Below are 25,971 nucleotides of genomic sequence, written 5' to 3' on the forward strand. Positions count from 1 at the left end.
TTCGTCACACACAAAGAAAGAAAATATGTTATGTGGACATGTGTCCGGAAACGCTTACTTTCCATGTTACAGCTCATTTTATTACTTCTCTTCAAACCACATTAATCGTGGAATGGAAACACACAACAACAGAACGTACCGGCGTGACTTCACACACTTTGTTACAGCAAATGTTCAAAATGTCCTGCGTTAGCGAGGATACGTGCACCCACCCTCCGTCGCACGGAATCCCTGATGCGCTGATGCAGCCCTGGAGAATGGCGTATTGTGTCACAGCCGTCCACAATACGAGCACGAAGAGTCTCTACATTTGGTACCGGGGCTGCGTAGACGAGAGCTTTCGAATGCCCCCATAAAAGAAAGTCGAGAGGGTTGAGATCAGGAGAGTGTGGAGGGCACGGAATTGGTCCGCCTCTACCAATCTGTCGGTCACCGAATCCGTTGTCGAGAAGCGTACGAACACGTGGACTGAAATGTGCAGGAGCTCCATCGTGCACGAACCACATGTTGGGTCGTACTTGTAAAGGCACATGTTGTAGCAGCACAGGTAGAGTATCCCGTATGAAATCATGGCGGTGAATCGAGGAAGTACCGTACATACTGACGAAACTGAAATGAGCTCTAACATGGAAATTAAGCGTTTCCGGACACATGTCCACATAACATCTTTTCTTTATTTGTGTGTGAGGAATGTTTCCTGAAAGTTTGGCCGTACCTTTTTGTAACACCCTGTATAGAGATACACAGGGTGTCGGAAAAGTCTTTCCCTGATTACATGAATTGATAACTCAGGCTTGAAGTAAGATACAAATATGTAACTGGTGTCTAATTGTTTACAAACTATCAAAGTTTTTTTCACACATCAGTAAACTTCTACATGAGCACCCTCGGTAGCACGTAGCACATCTAGGCGATATTCAATTTCCGTCCACACATTAGCCAACTTCACTGGAGGGATCGATTCGACGACTGTGGTTATCCGTTTCCGCAGGGTTTCGAGATCTGGTACACGTGTTGGGTACACCTCGTCCCTGACATAACCCCCATATAAAGAAGTCTAAAGGGGTTATGTCAGGAGAGCGTGGAGGCCAAACCGTTGGTCCATCGCGACCAATCCGTCGCCCAGGAAAGGTCGTATCGAGATAGGCACGGACGTCCAAACCCCAATGAGGCGGTGCACCGTCTTGCTGAAACGAGACACCAGGGTGACACTGAAGCAGCCGAGGAACAGCATACAGTTGCAACACGTCCAGATGCACTGCAGATGTGACGGTAGCCTGAGCGAAGAAGAATGGCCCGGTAATTCGATCGTGCAATAGCGCGCGCCAAACATTCACCTCTGGACTGCCTCTGGTGCAGTCCGTGGCCTCGCCAGGGGGCTGTGAACCCCAAATGCCCACATTATGGCGATTCACTACTCCACTGACAAAAAAGGTCGCTTCGTCGGAAAAGGCAATTCGTCTGAGATAACCATCACCGTCCTCAACACGTGATAGCATTCCGACCGCAAAGTCGTATCGACGTGTACTGTCATTGGCCAACAATGGAAGTGGAAGTTTGCTGATGTGTGAAAAAAAAACCTTGATAGCTTGTAAACAATTAGACAGCAGTTTCATATTTGTATCTTACTTCTAGCCTGAGTTATCAATTTATGCAATCAGGGAAAGACTTTTCGGACACCCTGTATAAACAGGCGGAATACGGCGTTGCGATCGGCAACGCCTACACAGGGTGCATCACAATCAATGGCGTAAACGCCAATAATTGCCTAAAACATGCTGTAACATACAACAAATAAGGTAGCATGAAAGTATCAATAGAAAACTGTATTTCAAAAGACGAATTGTAAAAATTTAATAATGTTTTACTGTGTTTGTACAACCATGCCATTTCCTGCATGTTTTAGATTGAAAAACCCCACTGATGATGGTGTTATTTGTCGCCGAAACTACTTTGGGATAATAAAGAGATAAACGAATAACAAGGTGTTTTGCATCAAGGCGGACTCAATTTTCTGATATTACTGTTTTTGTATGCAAATACGGACCAAATGGAAGAGTTCAAAGATAACTTTATTGTAAACTCGTACAGTTGAAAGTACACGATACTAGAAGCAAAGAAGTCTCGGTAAACATGGGATCGGAAATGCATACCTTAAGAGCTACGAGCAATTTTTCCATCTTCGATACTGTGAAACAAATCTCTTCTACTGCAAGCTCCTTGCTTTCCATATTTTGGGAAGTGGAAGTATGAACCAAAAAAGGAAAACAGCGTCCAGTAAATGTGTGCTCTAAAATGCATATCTTAAACGTTACGAGCATTTGTTCATTAAAAGAGTTATGTTTCAAAGTAGCGAAGCCGAAAAAGTGCTCATAGCTTCGAACGTATGGATTTTAGAGCACATGTTTACTGGACATTTTTTCCTTGTTTTGGCCCATACTGCCACTTCCCAAAACATGGAAAGCAAAGAGCTTGCAGTAGAAGAGATTTGTTTCACAGTATCTAAGATCAGTAATTGCTAATAGCTCTTAAGGTATGCGTTTCAGACCCCCCACGTTTACTGAGACTTTTTTGCTTCTAGTATCGTGTACTTTCAACTGTATGCGTTTACGCCATTAATTAAGATGCACCCTATATAGGCCAACATGCGAGTGGCGCAGTTATAGTCGTATCAGTTACTGCTGCTGCAATGGCAGGTGACCAAGATTTAAGCGAGTCTGAACGTGGTGTTCCAGTCGGCACACGAGCTATGGGGTCCCAGCATCTCCGAGGTAGCGATGGAGTGGTGATTTTCCCGTACGACCATTTCACGAGTGTACCGTGAATATCGGGAATCTCGTGAAACGTCAAATCTCCGACATCGCTGCGGCCGGGAAAAGATGCTGCGAGAACGGGACGGACGACGACTGAAGAGAATCGTTCAACGTGACAGAAGTGCAGCTCTTCCGCAATTTGCTGCAGTTTTCAATGCTGGGCCATCAACAAGTGTCAGCGTTCGGACCATTCGACGAAACATCATCGGCAGGGCCTTTCGGAGTCAAAGTGTAACGCCGGAAATGCATATCCTATTTCCATCTATTGTACTATAATTTTTTTCATTATTTTGTTACCTGAATATATGACATTTCTGTGCCTTTATATATTGTAATTGTTTTACTATATATATATATATAGTCTATGTATAATTGGTTTGTTTTGTAAATATTATTTGTATTTTTACGCTGGGTCTTGCGTAGGGAAAACTATGCTATCGAACGAATACATCGATAGGTCGTGTGGAGAACGGAAGTGTTTAGGATGTTTGGTAGTGAGCTCTGCCGCGTGGAGCGCGGGCAGAGCAGAGGGGAGTCTGGCTGGAGTAGCGAGTGGAGCAGGTGTGTTGTGTGACGCTCCCGCGAGTTGCCGCGCTTTCGGGGTTGGGCAGCATGTAATTGCGCTCGACTGGCTATAATAGTTTCTAGCACGGTGTCGCGGACGGGAAGCATTAGCTGGCGCACATCGAGACCCGTTTCGCCTGGCGACCGTGTCGAGAAGAAGGCGCGCCAACATCCAGCTTCTGCAACAGCGACGGCCGACAATGAGTGACTGTCGCCACCTCCTCGATCGACGGCTTCAAACCTTCAATCCACCAACAAGGAAGACTAAAAGCACGTAAAGTTTCAGAACTGTATGGCAGACCTCAGCTTTTCAAACTGTTCCATTTGCCTCGCGAAATTACAGCAACTTAGCATGAACCTTTGTTGCTCATTGTCCCAATTGCATTACCAAGCAGGGTCCCTTCCTTTTCCGAAATGAACCCGAGAGTCGTTGAAATTCAGACGCCAGCATTAAAGTACAATCATTCCATTTCACTGCTTTAATTTCAAAGTTCAGTTTAAGTATTCATAGCTGGCTACAATAGTTAGATTACACAAGCACAAATTAAGAGTGCGAGTTTTGTTACCGTATTTTAGCTTACCTGTGACTGCAGCTCAGCTTGGTACGTACTAAATTTTACTATTGTTAATTGTTCAGAATCATTTAATTCAAGTTCGAAGTTAAATCACTTATTTCTAAATTGCGTAGATTCAAGTTGCTTTTGAAATGATTGTTGAGGTAGTCCAAGACTAACCGTATTTTACAGAATTTCGATGTGCTTCAGAAAGAAAGCTCACTATTAACTTCAGTCACTAAATTAACTTTCGATTTTCCGGTTTTGTTAATTCTTTTGCTAAATTAAGTCAGAGTGTAGCGAAATTTATTACTTCTGACAAACTTTCAGTTTTCACACTACACGTGTCAACCTTCAGTTGCCACGCTTCTAGTGCTAATTATATGTGTAATAACCTTTCTTTTTCAGTTACTATAGTAATTGTCCATAGGACTGGCGACCGTAATTTCCCCCAGATCTCAAATATCTAGTTACCGCTAGTTAACTGTTAACGTAACGGCCGCACATTTATTTTCTTTATTAACTTTACCCCTTGTCTAAATTAATTTCCACCAGTTTCATTGGCATTATTCCTTTCATAAAGATGTAACCCTTTCCTCCCTCTTTACCGACAGATTAACTTCGGTGACGATTGCTTTTTTCCAAATTTCTATTAGGTACACGCGGTTTAATTTTTCACTGTCATTAAGGTCGATAAGTGAGGGGGAGGTTACAAAAGGACCCGTCATCTGGACTGTTGATGACTGGAAACGTGTTGCCTGGTCGGACGAGTCTCGTTTCAAATTCTATCGAGCAAACGGACGTGTAAGAGTACGGAGAGAACCTATCCAATCCGTGGACCCTGCGTGTCGGCAGGGGCTGTACAAGCCGGTGGAGGCACGTGATGGTGTGGGGCGTGTGCAGCTGGAGTGATATGGGGCCCCCCGATACGTCTACATACGACTGTCTATGAGCACCCTGTCTGATCACCTGCGTCGGGCAATTCCAGCAGGACAATGCGACAACGCACACGTCCAGAATTGCTACAGAGTGGCTCCAGGAACACTCTTCTGAGTTTGAACACTTCCTCTGGCCACCAAACTCCCCAGACATGAACCTTATTGAGCAAATCTGGGATGCCTTGCAACGTTCTGTTCAGAAGAGGTCTCCACCCCCTCGTACTGTTACGGATTGGTGAACAGCCCTGCAGGATTCTTGGTGTCAGTTCGCTCCAGCACTACTTCAGACATTAGTCGAGTCCACGCCGCGTCGCGTTGCGGCACTTCTGCGTAATCGCGAGGGCCCTGCACGATGTTAGGCAGGTGTCGCAGCTTCTTTGGCTCTTCAATGTATTAATTGTGCATTGTACCTGTTGGGCTTACCTACAAGTTAACAGTTGTTTGATGTACTGTTAAAAGTTAGGAACAAACAGGCGTAGTGTGTAGTAGTAGCAACAGAGATGACCTCACGGGAAAGTAACGGAGGTTTCGAGGAAGCGGCTGACGCCAGTACATTAGAAAAATGGGTTTTTTGATTTTCTTGCTGTAAACAATAAAAGCTCATTGAACTATATGCAAATGAATGAATATTATATCACTTCCTCGAGTTTGTTTATTCGGTAAAGGACAGATTCCGACCAAAAACAACGGCCTGTTGCAGTAAAAAATGGGGCAATGATAAGGGAGGAAGAAGAGATAGTGGGAAGAGGGGCAGAGTATTTCAAAGATACACTAAGCACCAGCCTAGAAGATGAAGAGACAGCCGCAAAAGAGGGAAGAGTGCAGCTGGAAGTAGACAATGAAACCAACGAGGCAAGAAAGCCAACACTACCAGAGGTCTCCCAGGCTGCGCACAAGTCAGAAAACAATCGAGCCCCTGGGGAAGACAGCATAGTTGCTGAATTAATAAAAACTGGTGGCGAGGCTATAATAAAGGAACTGCACACATTAATATCAGATATATGGGAAACAGAAACTATGCCAGATAATTGGAAAATTGGAATAATAGTCTCAATTTATAAGAAAGGGGACAGAACAGCGTGTGAAAACTATAGAGGTGTAACACTCCTACGTACAGCTTATAACATGTTGACAAGTATATTAAACGAAAGGATACGGAAGTGTGCAGAAGGCATACTAGGGGAATATCAGTGTGGCTTTCGATCAGGCAGAGGAACAACTGATCAAATATTTGTGGTAAGGCAAATGATGGAAAAGTTCTATGAAAATGATATAGATCTGCATTTCCTATTCATCGATTTCAAACAAGCCTCTGACAGCATAAATCGTAAGAACTATACAGAGTACTGAAAGAAGTTTGTATATGTGCTAATAAGACTAATCAGAATGACAATGACAAAGAGCAGAAGTAGAGGTCCTTAGCAGAACAAGTGAAAGCTTTGACTTTAATAAAAGTGTGAAGCAAGGGGATAGTCTCTCCACTGTCCTATTCAACATAGCCCTGCATAGTGCAGTAAATAAAATCAACAAAAGAGGCACCATATTTATGAAAACTAGCCAGATATGTGCATACGCTGATGACGTTGCTATAGTAGGAAGAAACATCAATACACTCCTAGAAACATACCGGGCAATGGAAACAAATGCTTTAAAAATTGGCCTCATAGTAAATGAAAACAAAATATATGGTAATGTCACAACCTGAGGCCAGAAGAACCCCTAAAAACCTAAACATCAACGGGAAATGTTTCAGTGGAGAGTTCTCTTTTAACTACTTGGGAGCCCTAATAACAAATGACAACAGTATTGGAAAGGCCATAAGGGAAAGAATACATGCAGGAAACAGAGCTTACTTTGCAAATATGCAGATTCTCAAAAATAGCCATGTTACAAGACAAACTGAACTGCTAATATATAATTCCCTAGTCCGCCCAGATATCACATACGGCTCAGAGGTACGGACGTTGACAGAACACGATAAAAATGCAGTAAGAAGCATTGAGCGGGAAGTAGTATGCAAAATATATGGGCCAGTAAGGGAGGAAGAAGGCTGGAGAATACGCTCATCATCATCATCATCATCATCATCATGAGTTATCTGCCATATTAGCAGGTCCTTTCCCTCTCCATTCTCTGCGATCTATTCCTTCCTTCTCAAGGCTGCTGTATGTTGTACCGTCCATCATTTCATCCAGCTTCTGGAATCTCTTCCTTCCTCGCTTCCTTTTCCCTGCTACGTAACCTTCTAAAACTGTTTTCATCAGTCCGTCATTCTTTCTTAATATATGCCCAATCCAATTTCTTCTCTTTATTACATGTAGTGACTGTCTTTTCTCTCCCACTCTTCTCAGTACCTCTTCATTTTCTACTCTGTCCATACAACTTATTCTTTCCCTCCTCCGCCATGTCCAGATCTCAAAAGCCTCCAGCATTTCTCTGTCTTTCTTCCTCATAGTCCATGATTCAGCGCCATACAGAAGAACACTCTATACAAGACATTTTATGAGTCTCTTCCTGAGTTCTCTGTCCAGACCGCTGCAGAAAATTCTCCTCTTCTTATAAGCAGAAAATTCTCCTTTTCTTATAAAACGCCTCCTTTGCCGTTGCTGTCCTCGTTTTAATTTCTGTGGTGCACTTCCAGTCGGTGTCTATCCTGCTTCCAAGAATACGCTACAATGCCGAATTACAAGAGTTAATACAAGGCAGGGACATACTGAAATTTGTGAAATCACAGCGAATACGATGGCTAGGACACTTGGAGAGAATGGCAGAGGACAGAATTCCAAAGAAAATGATGGAAGGTACGATCCATTCAGTTAGGCGAAAAGGGAGACCTAGAAGACGGATCGACGAGGTAATAATGTGTATCACCAGTATGGGAGTCCGGGGGTGGAAAAGAGCAGCAAATAGCCGAGAAGAGTGGAGGAAGATTGTTGAAGAAGCCAAGGCTCACCAAGGGCTGTAGCGCTACTGAAGAAGAAGATCTTTTCCTTAAAAAAAATTAAAAACCACTTGCTTCGTATTTACGCGTTTCCTTCGCTACTGTATACAATACCTCTCATCTGATTCTGAGGAAAACTAACTGCCGCACAAAACTTATTTCTTTCGACCTATAGCTTCATACCAAAGATCGATTAAGAACCTGTCTTTTCGATATTTGTCATAGTTACAGTGATACTCAATTTCCAAGTACCCAACAGTAAAAAATTTGCAGTTCAAAATGTTATCATTGTTTGCTTTACGTCTGGTTCGGTTTATGTGATACGTTGCTGTATACTACACTTATGAGGGCTGTTCAATAAGAAAGATCATATATATATTTTTTTTTTACAACATACCTTTACTCATCCTCATTATTGTGATGGTCCTTGTAATGCAGTCCCCCACGAATGCGATGCTCTTGTCCCAACATCTCTTCCAGTCTTCAAATACATGCTGAAAACCATTTTTTGAGAGGTCCTTAAACATAGTCTCCGCAGCCTTCACCACTGCTCCTCACGACTGGTAATGCCCCCCACGAGGGCGTATCTTCGTGTCAGGGAATACAGGGAGGGTGAGGGATGCACTCCACGTTGATTTTTCCAAGATACTGAGCAACAGCCTCGGCAATATGCGGCCGCGCATTATCTTCGTGCAGTATCCGGCCCGCTTCACGGAAATGCGCCTGACATGGACTTGTAACGTTTGCAGGACATCCCTGTAGTGCTATCCAGTTACTGGCGTGTGTGCAGGTACAACATGCTGATAAACCATTCCACGAATATCAAAGAATCAGATGACCGTAACTTTCCCAGCAGAAGCGACCGCTTTTGCTTTTTCGGGGGTTGGTGGTGAACGAGATTTCCACCTGCTGTTTGCCCTCAGGATCAAAATGAGGTAGCCAAGTTTCATCGGCCGTGATTGCATGTCAAAGAAACTCCTCTAACATCAGCTTTAACTGCATGCAGACCTGCACGCGAATGTCCTTTTGTACGGGAATCGACAGTCTCGGAATCCATCGAGCACAAACACGTCTCGTGTCTACTTTTTCTGTCACACAACGTGTGGGTGGCAACCAGCGAAATACTCAGTATTTCAGAAAGTGATTAGAGATTAGATTAGATTAGTTCTTGTTCCATAGATCATGAATACGACAATTCGTAATGATGTGGAACGTGTCAGGTCAATAAAAGGTGTCTATACAAGATATTACGTTAGACAAAAATATTACATGACGCTCAATATTTTTAATTTTGTTTATTATTTTTGTGGGGGTTGGGAAATTACCCACTTACCATATCCAAAAATTCATCTAATGAGCAGAAGGAGTTGCCATTAAGAAATTCTTTTAATTTCCTTTTAAATGGCTATCTGTCAGACTTTTGATGCAATTAGGTAAGTGACCAAAGACTTTTGTGGCAGCATAATTTACCCCCTTCTGAGCCAAAGCTAGATTTAACCTTGAAGATCATCCTTTCTCCTAGTGTTGTAGCCATGTACACTGCTATTACTTTTGAATTCGTTCGGATTGTTAATAACAAATTTCACAAGTGAATATATATATTGTGAGGCTGCAGTGAAGATTTCTAGCTCTTTAAATAAGTATCTGCAGTGTGATCTTGGATGAGCTCCAGCAATTATTCTGATCACACGCTTTTGTGCAATGAACACCCTTTTACTCAATGATGAGTTACCCCAGAATATGACGCCATACGAAAGCAGAGAATGGAAATAGGCGTGGTAAGCTAATTTACTCAGATGTATATCGCCAAAATTTGCAATGACCCTAATAGCGTAAGTAGCCGAACTCAAACGCTTCAGCAGATCCTCAGTGTGTGTTTTCCAGTTCAACCCCTCATCAATGCATACACCTACAAATTTTGAATATTCTACCTTAGCTACCGATTTCTGATCAAAGTCTATATTTATTAATGGGGTCATTCCATTTACTGTGTGGAACTGTATATACTGTGTTTTGTCAAAGTTTAATGAGAGCCCATTTGCAGAGAACCACTTAATGATTTTCTGAAAAACATCGTTTACAATTTCACCAGTTAATTCTTGTCCGTCGGGTCTGAGAGCTATACTTGTATCTTAAGGTAATTCGCCGATCCTCTCTCACAATGACACCACCAGTGTTGGATGTTTTCTTTCGTAAGAGCAGTAACTGGGGCACCGGGTCCACATCCTTTGAAACAGACTGTCTCCCTTCTGTAAACATTTTAAACCACCTTCGTGTTGTGCTCTAGGGAAGAACGATGTGTAGGCCTCAACTGAAGACTTGTTGAGCCGAAAGCAGAATTTCAGAGCCGCCTATTTTTCCTCGCGTGTTGCCTCCGCTGCAGCGGTAGGCCATACCTAGCAACACAGAATAAAAAGGCGATACTAAACACGTCTGACCTTGCCTGCCTCTCACAGGCGGGAACCAGGAATTCCAACAATGAAACTACTACGGCGCGTATGTTCCACATTAAGCCAACAGAATATCGTAAGATTAAATTTTAGCGCGGGAAATTATGACCATAAAGAAATTATGATCATTCTTTACTGAACAGCCCTCATAGCTAACATACCGAATTGTTACTGAAGTTGGAGAAAATCGAAGTAAAAACACACTACTGGCCATTAAAATTACTACACCAAGAAGAAATGCAGATGATAAACGGGTATTCATTAGATAAATATATTATACTAGAACTGACATGTCATTACATTTTCACGCAATTCAGGTGCATAGATCCTGAGAAATCAGTACCCAGAACAACCACATCTGGCCGTACTAACGGCCTCGATACTCCTGGGCATTGAGTCAAACAGAGCTTGCATGGCGTGTACAGGTACAGCTGCCCGTGCAGCTTCAACATGATACCACAGTTCATCGAGAGTAGTGACTGGCGTATTGTGACGAGCCAGTTGCTCGGCCACCATTGACCAGATGTTTTCAATTGGTGAGAGATCTGGAGAATGTGCTGGCCAGGGCAGCAGTCGAACATTTTCTGTATCCAGAAAGGCCCGTACAGGACCTGCAACATGCGGTCGTGCATTATCCTGCTGAAATGTATGGTTTCGCAGGGATCGAATGAAGGGTAAAGCCACGGGTCGTAACACATCTGAAATGTAACGTCCACTTTTCAAAGTGCCGTCAATGCGAACAAGAGGTGACACAGACGTGTAACCGATGGCACCCCATACCATCACGCCGGGTGATACGCCAGTATGACGATGACGAATACACGCTTCCAATGTGCGTTCACCGCGATGTCGCTAAACACGGATGCGACCATCGTGATGCTCTAAACAGAATCTGGATTCATCCGAAAAATGACGTTTTGCCATTCGTGCACCCAGGTACGTCGTCGAGTACACCATCGCAGGCGCTCCTGTCTGTGACGCAGCGTCAAGGGTAACCGCAGCCACGGTCTCAGAGCTGATAGTCCGCGCTGCTTCAAACGTCGTCGAACTGTTCGTGCAGACGGTTTTCGTCTTGCAAACGTCCCCATCTGTCGACTCTGGGATCGAGACGTGGCTGCACGATCCGTTACAGCCGTGCAGATAAGATGCCTGTCATCTCGACTGCTAGTGATACGAGGCCGTCGGGATCCAGCACGGCGTTCCGTATTACCCTCCTGAACCCACCGATTCCATATTCTGCTACCAGTCATTGGATATCGACTGACGCGGGCAGCAATGTCGCGATACGATAAACCGCAATCGCGATAGGCTACAATCCGACTTTTATCAAAGTCGGAAACGGGATGGTACGCATATCTGCTCCTTACACGACGCATCACAAAAACGTTTCACCAGGCAACGCCGGTCAACTGCTGTCTGTGTATGAGAAATCGGTTGGAAACTTTCCTCATGTCAGCACGTTGTAGGTGTCGCCACCGGCGCCAACCTCGTGTGAATGCTCTGAAAAGCTAATCATTTGCATATGCACAGCATCTTCTTCCTGTCGGTTAAATTTCGCGCCTGTAGCACGTCATGTTCGTGGTGTAGCAATTTTAATGGCCAGTAGCGTATTTTATTTAAGCGTGTTGTCAGACGACAACGCGTAAAAGTAGTCGTCAACTGTTTGTCTACGTAGAAGCATGTTTCTCAAATTACTAATTGCGTTTTGTTGTTATCGTCACTGCTGGAAGAAGGTGATTAGGTGGAAGATATTCCACAACAGTTACACAACGCAAAAGCAGAAGTATTGCTGAGTGTCGCATAACAGCCATTTCTGCAGTAAGTGGATTTAGCAGCTCGAAGTCCCAAAAAAGAAAAATTAACAAGCAAAATAAAACCGATATCTACAAAACAAAGTAGCTTATTTGTTATCTGAAGCTGAAAGTATTTGCACATGTCAACAGTAATGATTTTAAAAGCTTCAATTGAACATTTATCACAAATTGTTGCATTAGCTTTTCCTTTCATAAAAGTTTTCATTCAGTGAGCTATCTTACTTCCGTATCGTAAGAATGTGCATTTCGATCCGTAAGAGTAAGCAGCTATCGCTTCGCGTCTACCGATTTCAATATGGCGTCGGGTGCGACGGTCGATTTGTCACAAATCAAAGGAGCCGCCCTCTGCTTTTCTTTCTGTGCACTGCTGACAGTCACGCGCATCGTACGGAAAATGTTGGTTTTTAATTATTTTTGTACTCAATTAACGAAAGACCTGTTAGAAATCTGCGTTCGGCGCGTTAGAAACCGTTGATACACGAACCGCCGGGAAATAAACCATCGGCCGTATCCAATGACCCAGCGACGTAAGTTATGAGCAACTTATTCATGAAGAAATACTGCCGAACATGTGTTTATCTGCAGCTTATTCCGCTGAAAGGAAGAGAAGAAACAAATATTTCACGCAAGAGAAGCACATATTACTATTGTCTGTTGTTATGATAGGCTCTTTCGTTGCCAAGCAAAAAAAAGTATCTAATGGTATGGCCATTCTTACGTGTCACTCCACTTACTAAACACACGAATGTTTTTGGAATGTAATTACTATTGCTTCAAAAACGAATGTCTTTATACTGGCACAAATGTAACAACAATCGTGGAACTGGTTTCTTCTGTGTTGGTAGCTGTAGCGGTTTAACTGAACGTTAAATACTGTAGGTAGTACATTTCATATTCCTACTTTCCACAGTTACTGATTTCGCTGAAAGTGTAGACGGCAAAGCTCTGCTGGGCAGAGATGTGACGTCTTTCTTCAAAAGGTCTTACACGGACAGACCCGCGTAAACTACAGGTCGCAAAAACGACAGAAATCATAAAAATGTGCAGTTATCTATTTATTTACTGCAAATAATCTCAAAAATATGGTACGTAAACTAACTTTATGAAATTTGATTATCATTTCATGAACAATATTTCAAAGATACAGCAGCAATCAGCCGTGGCTCACTGCGACCGTCTGTAATAGTTTTCTGTTAAAAAAAAGTGACGAGCGTTCCTGCTCTGGTCTGTCTCTCCTTTATACTCACAGGACGCGCTATAGCTGCGTTGCTTGCGTATCATCAATTAATCTTTCTTTTGTGTAGACGATTGTGATGTAAGCGTCGTGTATTAGCTTTGAAACCATTTGCAATTAAATTAATGTGAATTAGCTAAGGCTCATGAGTCTTCATTTTAACGGTGCTATAAGATAATGAAGTATTTTAATGTTTTTTACTGTTACAGCAAACGACCAATATGAGCTTAACGGATCGTGGCGTGAGGATGCAATTACTATTCTGCCATTTTTTTCACTTGAACCTTGCTAAGCGTCTCGGAGATTAATTGCCGATCTTCACGAAGCGGAACCTTAAATAATCTGGCAACAGTCTCCAAGCTCTGATTCCGTTTCGCCCGTAAAAAATAGTCAATCCCTATTTTAAGTCAAATAATCACACATTTTAGTAATCTTGTGTGAGCAGACACTCTAGGTCTTCTGCCGTTTACTAGCGACTTATTGTTAGTAAACAGAAACGACATTCTTCGGCGTGTATATATTTATTATTTATTCGTTGGGGCCACCTAGGACCACGTTAAGTGTTGCCGCACTTAGGACAGAGCCTGGCTTTTTTTCTGAGCCCAGGTTTGCCTCATTCCTTGTGAGTGGGCCTGTTCGCACTCTTCTGTCCAAAGGACACCGTGTCTTCTTTTCGGTTGCTCGTCTCGGGTTATTCCATTTGTCACTATCTTCTTTCGGGAAACAACTCTGTCAAAAGCATCTTCGGGTTTCATACGTAGCATCTGAATGTCTTCTTTGGTGTTTTTAGACCATGCAGCGTAGTTTTTGATTTCGAATCAAAAAAGAGAAATGTATATACATCCCCCAAGAACCGTGGACCTTGCCGTTGGTGCGGAGGCTTGCGTGCCTCAACGATACAGATAGCCGTACTGTAGGTGCAACCACAACGGAGGGGTATCTGTTGAGAGGCCAGACAAACGTGTGGTTCCTGAAGAGGGGCAGCAGCCTTTTCAGTAGTTGCAGGGGCAACAGTCTGGATAACTGACTGATCTGGCCTTGTAACATTAACCAAAACGGCTTTGCTGTGCTGGTACTGCGAACGGCTGAAAGCAAGGGGAAACTACAGCCGTAATTTTTCCCGAGGACATGCAGCTTTACTGTATGATTAAATGATGATGGCGTCCTCTTGGGTAAAATATTCCGGATGTAAAATAGTCCCCCATTCGGATCTCCGGGCGGGGACTACTCAAGAGGACGTTGCTATCAGGAGAAAGAAAACTGGCGTTCTATGGATCGGAGTGTGGAATGTCAGATCCCTTAATCGGGCAGGTAGGTTAAAAAATTTAAAAAGGGAAATGGATAGGTTAAAGTTGGATATAGCAGGAATTAGTGAAGTTCGGTGGCAGGAGGAACAAGACTTTTGGTCTGGTGATTACAGGGTTATAAATACAAAATCAAATAGGGGTATTGCAGGAGTACGTTTAATAATGAACAAAAAAATAGGAGTGCGGGTTAGCTACTACAAACAGCATAGTGAATGCATTTTGTGGCCAAGATAGACACAAAGCCCATGCCTACTACAGTAGTACAAGTTTATATGCCAACTAGCTCTGCAGATGATGAAGAAATAGATGAAATGTATGACGAGATAAAAGAAATTATTCAGGTAGTGAAGGGAGACGAAAATTTAATAGTCATGGGTGACTGGAATTCGTCAGTAGGAAAAGGGAGAGAAGGAAACATAGCAGGAGAATATGGATTGGGGGGAAGAAATGAAAGAGGAAGGCGCCTGGTAGAATTTTGCACAGAGCACAACTTAATCATAGCTAACACTTGGTTTAAGAACCATGAAAGAAGGTTGTATACATGGAAGAACCCTGGAGATACTAAAAGGTATCAGATAGATTATATAATGGTAAGACAGAGATTTAGGAACCAGGTTTTGAATTGTAAGACATTTCCAGGGGCAGATGTGGACCCTGAGCACAATCTATTGGTTATGAACGGTAGATTAAAACTGAAGAAACTGCAAAAAGGTGGGAATTTAAGGAGATGGGATCTGGATAAACTGAAAGAACCAGAGGTTGTACAGAGTTTCAGGGAGAGCATAAGGGAACAATTGACAGGAATGGGCGAAAGAAATACAGTAGAAGAAGAATGGGTAGCTCTGAGGGATGACGTAGTAAAGGCAGCAGAGGATCAAGTAGGTAAAAAGACGAGGGCTAGTAGAAATCCTTGGGTAACAGAAGATATATTGAATTTAATTGATGAAATGAGAAAATATAAAAATGCAATAAATGAAGCAGGCAAAAAGGAATACCAACGTCTCAAAAATGAGATCGACAGGAAGTGCAAAATGGCTAAGCAGGGATGGCTAGAGGACAAATGTAAGGATGTAGAGGCTTGTCTCACTAGGGGTAAGATAGATACTGCCTACAGGAAAATTAAAGAGACCTTTGGAGATAAGAGAACGACTTGTATGAATATCAAGAGCTCAGATGGAAACCCAGTTCTAAGCAAAGAAGGGAAAGCAGAAATGTGGAAGGAGTATATAGAGGTTCTATACAAGGGCAATGTACTTGAGGACAATATTATGGAAATGAAAACGGATGAAGATGAAATGGGAGATATGATACTGCGTGAAGAGTTTGACAGAGCTCTGAAAGACCTGAGTCGAAACAAGGCCCCAGGAGTAGACAACATTCCATGAGAACTACTGACGGCCTTGGGAGAGCCAGTCCTGACAAAACTCTACCATCTGGTGAGCAAGATGTAGGGGACAGGCGAAATAGCCTCAGACTTCAAGAAGAATATAATAATTCCAATCCCAAAGAAAGCACGATTTGACGTGTGAAAATTACCGAACTATCAGTGTAATAAGCCACTGCTGCAAAATATTAACATGAATTCTTTACAGATGAATCGAAAAACTGGTAGAAACTGACCTCGGGGAAGATCAGTTTGGATTCCGTACAAATGTTGGAAGACGACTTGTCTTAGAAAATAGATGAAGGAAAGGCAAACCTACGTTTCTATCATTTGTAGAAAGCTTTTGACAGGGTTGACTGGAATAATCTCTTTCAAATTATGACGGTGGCAGGGGTAAAATACAGGGAGCGAAAGGCTATTTTCAATTTGTACAGAAACCAGATGGCAGTTATAAGAGTCTAGGGGCATGAAAGGGAAGCAACGGTTGGGAAGGGAGTGAGACAGGGTTGTAGCCTGTCCCCAGTCTTATTCAATCTGTATACTGAGCAAGCAGTAAAGGAAACAAGAAAAATTGGGAGTAGGTATTAAAATCCATGGAGAAGAAATAAAAACTTTTGAGGTTCGCCGATGACATTGTAATTCTGTCAGAGACAGCAAAGGACTTGGAAGAGCAGTTGAATGGAATGGACAGTGTCTTGAAGGGAGGATATAAGATGAACATCAACAGCAGCAAAACGAGGATAATGGAATGTAGTCGAATTAAGTCGGGTGATGCTGAGGGAATTAGATTAGGAAATGAGACACTTAAAGTAGTAAAGGAGTTTTGCTATTTGGGGAGCAAAATAACTGATGATGGTCGAAGTAGAGAGGATATAAAATGTAGACTAGCAAAGGCAAGGAAATCGTTTCTGAAGAAGAGAAATTTGTTGTTGTTGTGGTCTTCAGTCCTGAGACTGGTTTGATGCAGCTCTCCATGCTACTCTATCCTGTGCAAGCTTCTTCATCTCCCAGTACCTACTGCAACCTACATCCTTCTGAATCTGCTTAGTGTATTCATCTCTTGGTCTCCCTCTACGATTTTTGCCCTCCACGCTGCCCTCCAATGCTAAATTTGTGATCCCTTGATGCCTCAAAACATGTCCTACCAACCGATCCCTTCTTCTAGTCAAGTTGTGCCACAAACTTCTCTTCTCCCCAATCCTATTCAATACCTCCTCATTAGTTACATGATCTACCCACCTTATCTTCAGCATTCTTCTGTAGCACCACATTTCGAAAGCTTCTATTCTCTTCTTGTCCAAACTAGTTATCGTCCATGTCTCACTTCCATACATGGCTACACTCCATACAAATGCTTTCAGAAACGACTTCCTGACACCTAAATCTATACTCGATGTTAACAAATTTCTCTTCTTGAGAAACGCTTTCCTTGCCATTGCCAGTCTACATTTTATATCCTCTCTACTTCGACCATCATCGGTTATTTTACTCCCTAAATAGCAAAACTCCTTTACTACTTTAAGTGTCTCATTTCCTAATCTAATTCCCTCAGCATCACCCGACTTAATTCGACGACATTCCATTATCCTTGTTTTGCTTTTGTTCATGTTCATCTTATATCTTCCTTTAAAGACACTGTCCATTCCGTTCAACTGCTCTTCCAAGTCCTTTGCTGTCTCTGACAGAATTACAATGTCATCGGCGAACCTCAAAGTTTTTACTTCTTCTCCATGAATTTTAATACCTACTCCGAATTTTTCTTTTGTTTCCTTTACTGCTTGCTCAATATACAGATTGAATAACATCGGGGAGAGGCTACAACCCTGTCTCACTCCTTTCCCAACCACTGCTTCCCTTTCATGCCCCTCGACTCTTATAACTGCCATCTGGTTTCTGTACAAATTGTAAATAGCCTTTCGCTCCCTGTATTTTCCCCCTGCCACCTTCAGAATTTGAAAGAGAGTATTCCAGTCAACATTGTCAAAAGCTTTCTCTAAGTCTACAAATGCTAGAAACGTAGGTTTGCCTTTTCTTAATCTTTCTTCCAAGATAAGTCGTAAGGTCAGTATTGCCTCACGTGTTCCAACATTTCTACGGAATCCAAACTAATCTCCCCCCAGGTCCGCTTCTACCAGTTTTTCCATTCGTCTGTAAAGAATTCGCGTTAGTATTTTGCAGCTGTGACTTATTAAACTGATAGTTCGGTAATTTTCACATCTGTCAACACCTGCTTTCTTTGGGATTGGAATTATTATATTCTTCTTGACGTCTGAGGGTATTTCGCCTGTCTCATACATCTTGCTCACCAGATTGTAGAGTTTTGTCAGGACTGGCTCTCCCGAGGCTATCAGTAGTTCTAGTGGAATGTTGTCTACTCCCGGGGCCTTGTTTCGACTCAGGTCTTTCAGTGCTCTGTCAAACTCTTCACGCAGTATCTTATCTCCCATTTCGTCTTCATCTACATCTTCTTCCATTTCCATAATATTGTCCTCAAGTACATCGCCCTTGTATAAACCCTCTATATACTCCTTCCACCTTTCTGCCTTCCCTTCTTTGCTTAGAACTGGGTTGCCATCTGAGCTCTTGATATTCATACAAGTGGTTCTCTGTTCTCGAAAGGTCTCGTTAATTTTCCTGTAGGCAGTATCTATCTTACCCCTAGTGAGACAAGCCTCTACATCCTTACATTTGTCCTCTAGCCATCCCTGCTTAGCCATTTTACACTTCCTGTCGATTTCATTTTTGAGACGTTTGTATTCCTTTTTGCCTGCTTCATTTACTGCATTTTTATATTTTCTCCTTTCATCAATTAAATTCAATATTTCTTCTGTTACCCAAGGATTTCTATTAGCCCTCGTCTTTTTACCTACTTGATCATCTGCTGCCTTCACCACTTCATCCCTCAGAGCTACCCATTCTTCTTCTACTGTATTTCTTTCCCCCATTCCTGTCAATTGTTCCCTTATGCTCTCCCTGAAACTCTCTACAACCTCTGGTTCTTTCAGTTTATCCAGGTCCCATCTCCTTAAATTCCCACCTTTTTGCAGTTTCTTCAGTTTCAATCTGCAGTTCATAACCAATAGATTGTGGTCAGAATCCACATCTGCCCCAGGAAATGTCTTACAATTTAAAACCTGGTTCCTAAATCTCTGTCTTACCATTATATAATCTATCTGAAACGTGTCAGTACCTCCAGGCTTCTTCCATGTATACAGCCTCCTTTCATGATTCTTGAACCAAGTGTTAGCTATGATTAAGCTATGCTCTGTGCAAAATTCTACAAGGCGGCTTCCTCTTTCATTCCTTCCCCCGAATCCATATTCACCTACTACGTTTCCTTCTCTCCCTTTTCCTACTGATGAATTCCAGTCACCCATGACTATTAAATTTTCGTCTCCCTTCACTACCTGAATAATTTCTTTTATCTCGTCATACATTTCATCAATTTCTTCATCATCTGCAGAGCTAGTCGGCATATAAACTTGTACTACTGTAGTAGGCATGGGCTTTGTGTCTATCTTGGCCACAATAATGCGTTCACTATGCTGTTTGTAGTAGCTAACCCGCACTCCTATTTTTTTATTCATTATTAAACCTACTCCTGCATTACCCCTATTTGATTTTGTATTTATAACCCTGTAATCACCAGACCAAAAGTCTTGTTCCTCCTGCCACCGAACTTCACTAATTCCCACTATATCTAACTTTAACCTATCCATTTCCCTTTTCAAATTTTCTAACCTACCTGCCCGATTAAGTGATCTGACATTCCACGCTCCGATCCGTAGAACGCCAGTTTTGTTTCTCCTGATAACGACGTCCTCTTGAGTAGTCCCCGCCCGGAGATCCGAATGGGGGACTATTTTACCTCCGGAATATTTTACCCAAGAGGACGCCATCATCATTTAATCATACAGTAGAGCTGCATGTCCTCGGGAAAAATTACGGCTGTAGTTTCCCCTTGCTTTCAGCCGTTCGCAGTACCAGCACAGCAAGGCCGTTTTGGTTAATGTTACAAGGCCAGATCAGTCAATCATCCAGACTGTTGCCCTTGCAACTACTGAAAAGGCTGCTGCCCCTCTTCAGGAACGACATGTTTGTCTGGCCTCTCAACAGATACCCCTCCGTTGTGGTTGCACCTACAGTACGGCTGTCTGTATCGCTGAGGCACGCAAGCCTCCCCACCAACGGCAAGGTCCATGGTTCATGGGGGGGGGGGGGAGAAATTTGTTAACATCGCGTATAGATTTAAGTGTCAGGAAGTAGTTTCTGAAAATATTTGTATGGAGTGTAGCCTTGTATGGAAGTGAAACGTGAACGATAAATACTTTGGACAAGAAGAGAATGGAAGCTTTCGAAATGTGGTGCTACAGAAGTATGCTGAAGATTAGATGGGTAGATCATATAACTAATGGGGAGGTACTGAATGGAATTGGGGAGAAGAGGAATTTGTGGCACAACTTGACTAGAAGAAGGGATCGTTTGAGGCATCAAGGGATCACCAATTTAGTACTGGAGGGCAGCGTGGAGGGTAAAAATCGTAGAGGGAGACCAAGAGATGAATACACTAAGCAGATTCAGAAGGATGTAGGCTGCAGTAGGTACTGGGAGATGAAGAAGCTTGCACAGGATAGAGTGGCATGGAGAGCTGCATCAAACCTGTTTCTGGACTGAAGACCACAACAACACAACTACAATCCCCTACACATCGCTCACATTGGGGATGGTGAGGAAAAGATAACGAATACTGCAACCACAGTGGTACATACCCTCTGCCACGCACTTCACAGTTGTTTGCAGACTGTAGAGATAGATGTGGGTGTAGGAGTGAGTGAGTTGGTGCAGTCCGAAGGAGCGAAGGGAATGTAAAGTGCGTTCCCTTGCGTCGGCGTTTAACCTGCGGATTCATGAGCGACGATTTCTTCGGTAAAATAGGGCGAAAAGCACATCGTACAATAAATTTCATTTTGTTTCTGTGCGAATTCGAGGGTTGTGTTTTGGGGCAGATTTTCCCTTTTTGACTTAGAACTCCGTTGCCGTTTCTTGTTTCAGTAATTATCGATGAGTAACAGGCACTTGGAGGTGGAGTGTTGAAGTCCTAGTATAATATGTGTTAAAAAGTGACGAAATTCTTCCAGCTGTATTAAGGTGTTTGTTATACTGGCGACTAGTTTCGATGTCGTTGCAACATCATCTTCAGGTCCTTACTTGTTGACAGTAACCGTATGTGTGTAACACTAGTGGTCGGTGCTGAGGTAGGTGTGTTCCATGCGGAAGGCAGGTAGTAACTCAACTTTACGCCCACCGTTTGAAAACACTGCAATGTAGTTAGGTATTTGGTCAGTACTCAAAAATTTAGAAAAAAATATTTATCGTTTTTAATGAACTCCTCTACCATATTCCACAGACGTTTTTACTTTTTCAGTTAAACTTACTAATGCCATATTCTTACTTGCTGGCAGATTAAAACTGTGTGCCGGACAGAAACTCGAACTCGCGACCTTTGCGCTTCGAGGGCAGGTGTTCAGCACGACTCACGACCCGCCGTCACACCTCCACTTCCGCCACTACCTCTTCTCATACCTGCCAAACTTCCACATCCCCCAGCTTGTGGCTAAGCCATGTCTCCGCAATATCTTTTCTTTCAGGAGTGCTAGTTCTGCAAGGTTCGCAGGAGAGCTTCTGTAAAGTTTGGAAGGTAGGAGACGAGGTACTGGCAGAAGTAAAGCTGTGAGGACGGGGCGTGAGTCGTGCTTGGGTAGGTCAGTTGGTAGAGCACTTGCCCGCGAGAGGCAAAGGTCCCGAGTTCGAGTCTCGGTCCGGCACACAGTTTTAATCTGCCAGGAAGTTTCCACAGGACTTCTCCTGCGAAACCTGCAACTCCAGCGCTCTTGGAAGAACGGATATTGCAGCTGAGTCGGCAGAGCACTTGCCTGCTATCAGCAGAGGTCGCGGCTTCGAGACTCCGCCCGGCACACAGTTTTAATCGACCAGGAAGTCTCGTTATCAGCGCTCACTCCGCCGCAGAGTGAAATTTTCATTCTGAAATATTACATTCAATATTTTCAGTTGCACGACCCTCCTTGTTCGTCGGTATTTCTTTAGAAAGTATGCTGTAAGTAAAAGTCAGCGAGAATTAACGAAACGTGTGCTTAAGAAACAATGTGGTGTTTGTGTACGAAGGGCCTACCCTTCTGCGGTACACTTAATTGAATCTTCGTCGATATTGCCAACTGTGTGCTAAGAATATTTCAGATTCCTGACTCTACTCCTACGTTAGTACCTCTTTAAAAATAACCTTGTTAATATTACTCAAGAACAATTAAAGTTTTGTTTTCATTTCTTTTTTTACGGTGTGATTGGCAAATTTCAAATGCGAAATCGGTACGTTAAAGTTATATACAATGGGAATTAGTGGAGTTCGGTGGCAGCAGGAAGACGACTTCTGGTCAAGCTGTAAGAAACGATTCCTCAGACGATAAAAGGCAAACATTGCAAAGCGAGGGCTGAATCCGAATGATTCGTCGTGGGGACTACCGCCACTGCAACGACTTCGCGCGGCGACCGAATGACGGACGAAACCGACGTTTCAAAACCAGCAACGGTATTACGAAAAATCTGTTTACGGGGAAACTGATTGGGAAATGTGATGTGTGTGTGTATGTATATGCGTACGGTCTCACCTTCGCAGTTTGTAGCTGGACACTGGCAGGCAGCTCTGTCTGCGCGCCGGCTCCAGGCCCGGCGCTACGGTCGGCGCATGCGCAGTGACGGCGGCAGCCGCCGGCGCATGCGCCACGAGACTCTGCGCATGCGCAGAAGGGATCGCCGCCTCGGCGCTGTTGTGCGCGACGGCGGGTGGTGGGGAGACCGCGGCGGCGGCGCCACCGGACTCCATCTCGTCGCGGCACCGCTTGGTGCTGCCGCCTGCGGGCAAAACGGCGAACCACGCTGGCAACAACAGCTCGACGGAACACGTCTTTCTGCAAATTGCGCATTATCATAGGGGTGTGTTGGTAAATATGGACAGACAACTTGTAAGAAACGATTCCTGTGAGGACGAAAAGCTAAGGTCCTGTACACATTGCAAAGCCTACCACTAAGGGCAGGAGTATGACGTAGTAAATCGAAGCCCATACGCATCGCTGGGTCTCTCGAACTTTCACCGCTGTGCGAGATTTTTTTCCGGTGGATGTTCCATAAGAGTTGCACAAAGTTTCGATTTTACTTCACTCGTATGTACAATTTACTAAGACGACTTACGAAATGTGGTGCTACAGAAGAATGCTGAAGATTAGATGGGTAGATCACACAACTAGTGATGATTTATTGAATAGAATTGGGGAGAAGAGGAGTTTGTGGCACAACTGGACCAAAAGAAGGGATCGGTTGGTACGACATGTTCTGAGGCATCAAGGGATCACCAATTTATTATTGGAGGGCAGCGTGGAGGGTAAAAATCGTAGAGGGAGACCAAGAGATGAATACAGTGAGCAGGTTCAGAAGGATGTAGGTTGCAGTAGGTACTGGGAGATGAAGAAGCTTGCACAGGATAGAGTAGCACGGAGAGCTGCATCAAACCACAACAACAGAACCAACAGGAGAACACTGGTTATTTTCTGTGATATTCAGCCACTTTCGAGAACAGCAGCGAACCGTGGAAAGACCAAGTTCTCCTTCGTTTGCAGTTACTTCAATAGTCTATGTATCTTGAAACTGGGGGATTCAAAATTTTTTAATTTCGGTACGATTTATAAGCTTATTGCGGTAAATAACTGGAATACAAAACAGAAAGTTATTTCAGAAACTGGTTATCCTGAGTGGTGTTAACACACACTTTCAACTTGCGTGGGAAAAAAGATATAAGGGAAAACCGGTTATTTCAACGATAATGTTCGAGTATAATGACTTTTCTAGAGACTAGAAATCTACTCTGCAGGAATCAGCATGGGATTCGGAAGAGACGATCGTGTGAAACCCAGCTCGCGCTATTCGTCCACGAGACTCAGAGGGCCATAGACACGGGTTCCCACGTAGATGCCGTGTTTCCCCAAGGCGTTCCATACAGTTCCCCACAGTCATTTAATGAACAAAGTAAGAGCATATGGACTATCAGACGTGTGATTGGATTGAAGAGTTCCTAGATAACAGACCGCAGCATGTCATTCTCAATGGAGAGAAGTCTTCCGAAGTAAGAGTGATTTCGGGTGTGCCGCAGGGGAGTGTCGTAGGACCGTTACTATTCACAAAATACATAAATGACCTTGTGGATGACATCGGAAGTTCACTGAGGCTTTTTGCGTATGATGCTGTGCTATATCGAGAGGTTGCAACAACGGAAAATTGTACTGAAATGCAGAAGGATCTGCAGCGAATTGACGCATGGTGCAGGGAATGGCAATTGAATCTCAATGTAGACAAGTGTAATCTTCTCCCAATACATAGAAAGAAAGATCCTCTATCACTTAGCTACAATATAGCAGGTCAGCAACTGGAAGCAGTTAATTCCATAAATTATCAGGGAGTAGGCATTACGAGTGATTTAAAATGGAATGATCATACAAAATTAATCGTCGGTAAAGCAGATGTCAGACTGAGATTCATTGGAAGAATCCGAAGGAAATGCAATCCGAAAACAAAGAAGTAGGTTACAGTACGCTTGTTCGCCCACTGCTCGAATACTGCTCAGCAGTGTGGGATCCGTACCAGATAGGGTCGATAGAATAGATAGAGAAGATCCAACGGCGAGCAGCGCGCTTCGTTACAGGATCATTTAGTAATCGCGAAAGCGTTACGGAGATGGTAGATAAACTCCAGTGGAAGACTCTGCAGGAGAGACGTTCAGTAGCTCGGTACGGGCTTTTGTTGAAGTTTCTAGAACATACCGTCACCGAGGAGTCGAGCAGTATATTGCTCCCTCCTACGTGTATCTCGCGAAGAGACCGTGAGGATAAAATGAGAGAGATTAGAGCCCACACAGAAGCATACAGACAATCCTCCTTTCCACGAACAATACGAGACTGGAATAGAAGGGAGAACGATAGAGGTACTTAAGGTACCCTCCGCCACACACCGTGAAGTGGCTTGCGGAGTATGGATGTAGATGTAGACACGTAGATGTAGAATCACCGTTCGGTGGCGCTCATCCGCGGATATGCAACTGAAAGAGGCCGGCCGCTGTGGCCGAGCGGTTCTAGGCCCTTCAGTCCGGAAGCACGCGGCTGCTGCGGTCGCAGGTTCGAATCGTGCCTCGGGCATGGATGTGTGTGATGTTCTTAGGTTAGTTAGGTTTAAGTAGTTCTAAGTTCTAGGGGACTGATGACCTCAGTCCCATAGTGCTCAGAACTATTACAAATGAAAGAGAGCAGCAACTGTGAGTAGGACTCGATTAATAGTATCCTAATCATAGATTAACCTTACGACTTATCTTAGAAGAAAGATTAAGAAAAGGCAAACCTATGTTTCTAGCATTTGTAGACTTAGAGAAAGCTTTTGACAATGTTCACTGGAATACTCTCTTTCAAATTCTGAAGGTGGCAGGGGTAAAATACAGGGAGCGAAAGGCTATTTACAATTTGTACAGAAACCAGATGGCAGTCATACGAGGGGTATGAAAGGGAAGCAGTGGTTGGGGAAGGAGTGAGACAGGGTTGTAGCCTCTCCCCGATGCTATTCAATCTGTATATTGAGCAAGCAGTAAAGGAAACGAAATAAAACTTCGGAATAGGTATTAAAACCCATGGAGAAGAAATAAAAACTTTGAGGTTCGCCGATGACATTCTAATTCTGTCAGAGACAGCAAAGGACTTGGAAGAGCAGTTGAACGGCATGGACGGTGTCTTGAAAGGAGGATATAAGATGAACATCAACAAAAGCAAAACGAGGATAATGGAATGTAGTCAAATTAAATCGGGTGATGCTGAGGGGATTAGATTAGGAAATGAGACACTTAAAGTAGTAAAGGAGTTTTGC

General features: G+C 43.4%; 1 protein-coding gene across 1 annotated transcript in view; it reads right to left on the reverse strand.

The window, feature by feature from the left end:
• The window catches only part of LOC126232154 (tyrosine-protein phosphatase non-receptor type 11-like), a 236,103-nt gene that overhangs the window by 198,495 nt on the left and 11,637 nt on the right, over positions 1–25,971 (reverse strand). Inside the window, exon 2 of the mRNA XM_049942459.1 lies at positions 22,683–22,926. Within this exon, the coding sequence (XP_049798416.1) occupies positions 22,683–22,897 (215 nt within the window). The 5' untranslated portion in view covers positions 22,898–22,926. The remainder of the gene's footprint in view (positions 1–22,682; positions 22,927–25,971) is intronic.

Source organism: Schistocerca nitens, unplaced genomic scaffold (assembly GCF_023898315.1).
Source record: "Schistocerca nitens isolate TAMUIC-IGC-003100 unplaced genomic scaffold, iqSchNite1.1 HiC_scaffold_465, whole genome shotgun sequence".
Lineage (NCBI taxonomy): Eukaryota > Metazoa > Arthropoda > Insecta > Orthoptera > Acrididae > Schistocerca > Schistocerca nitens.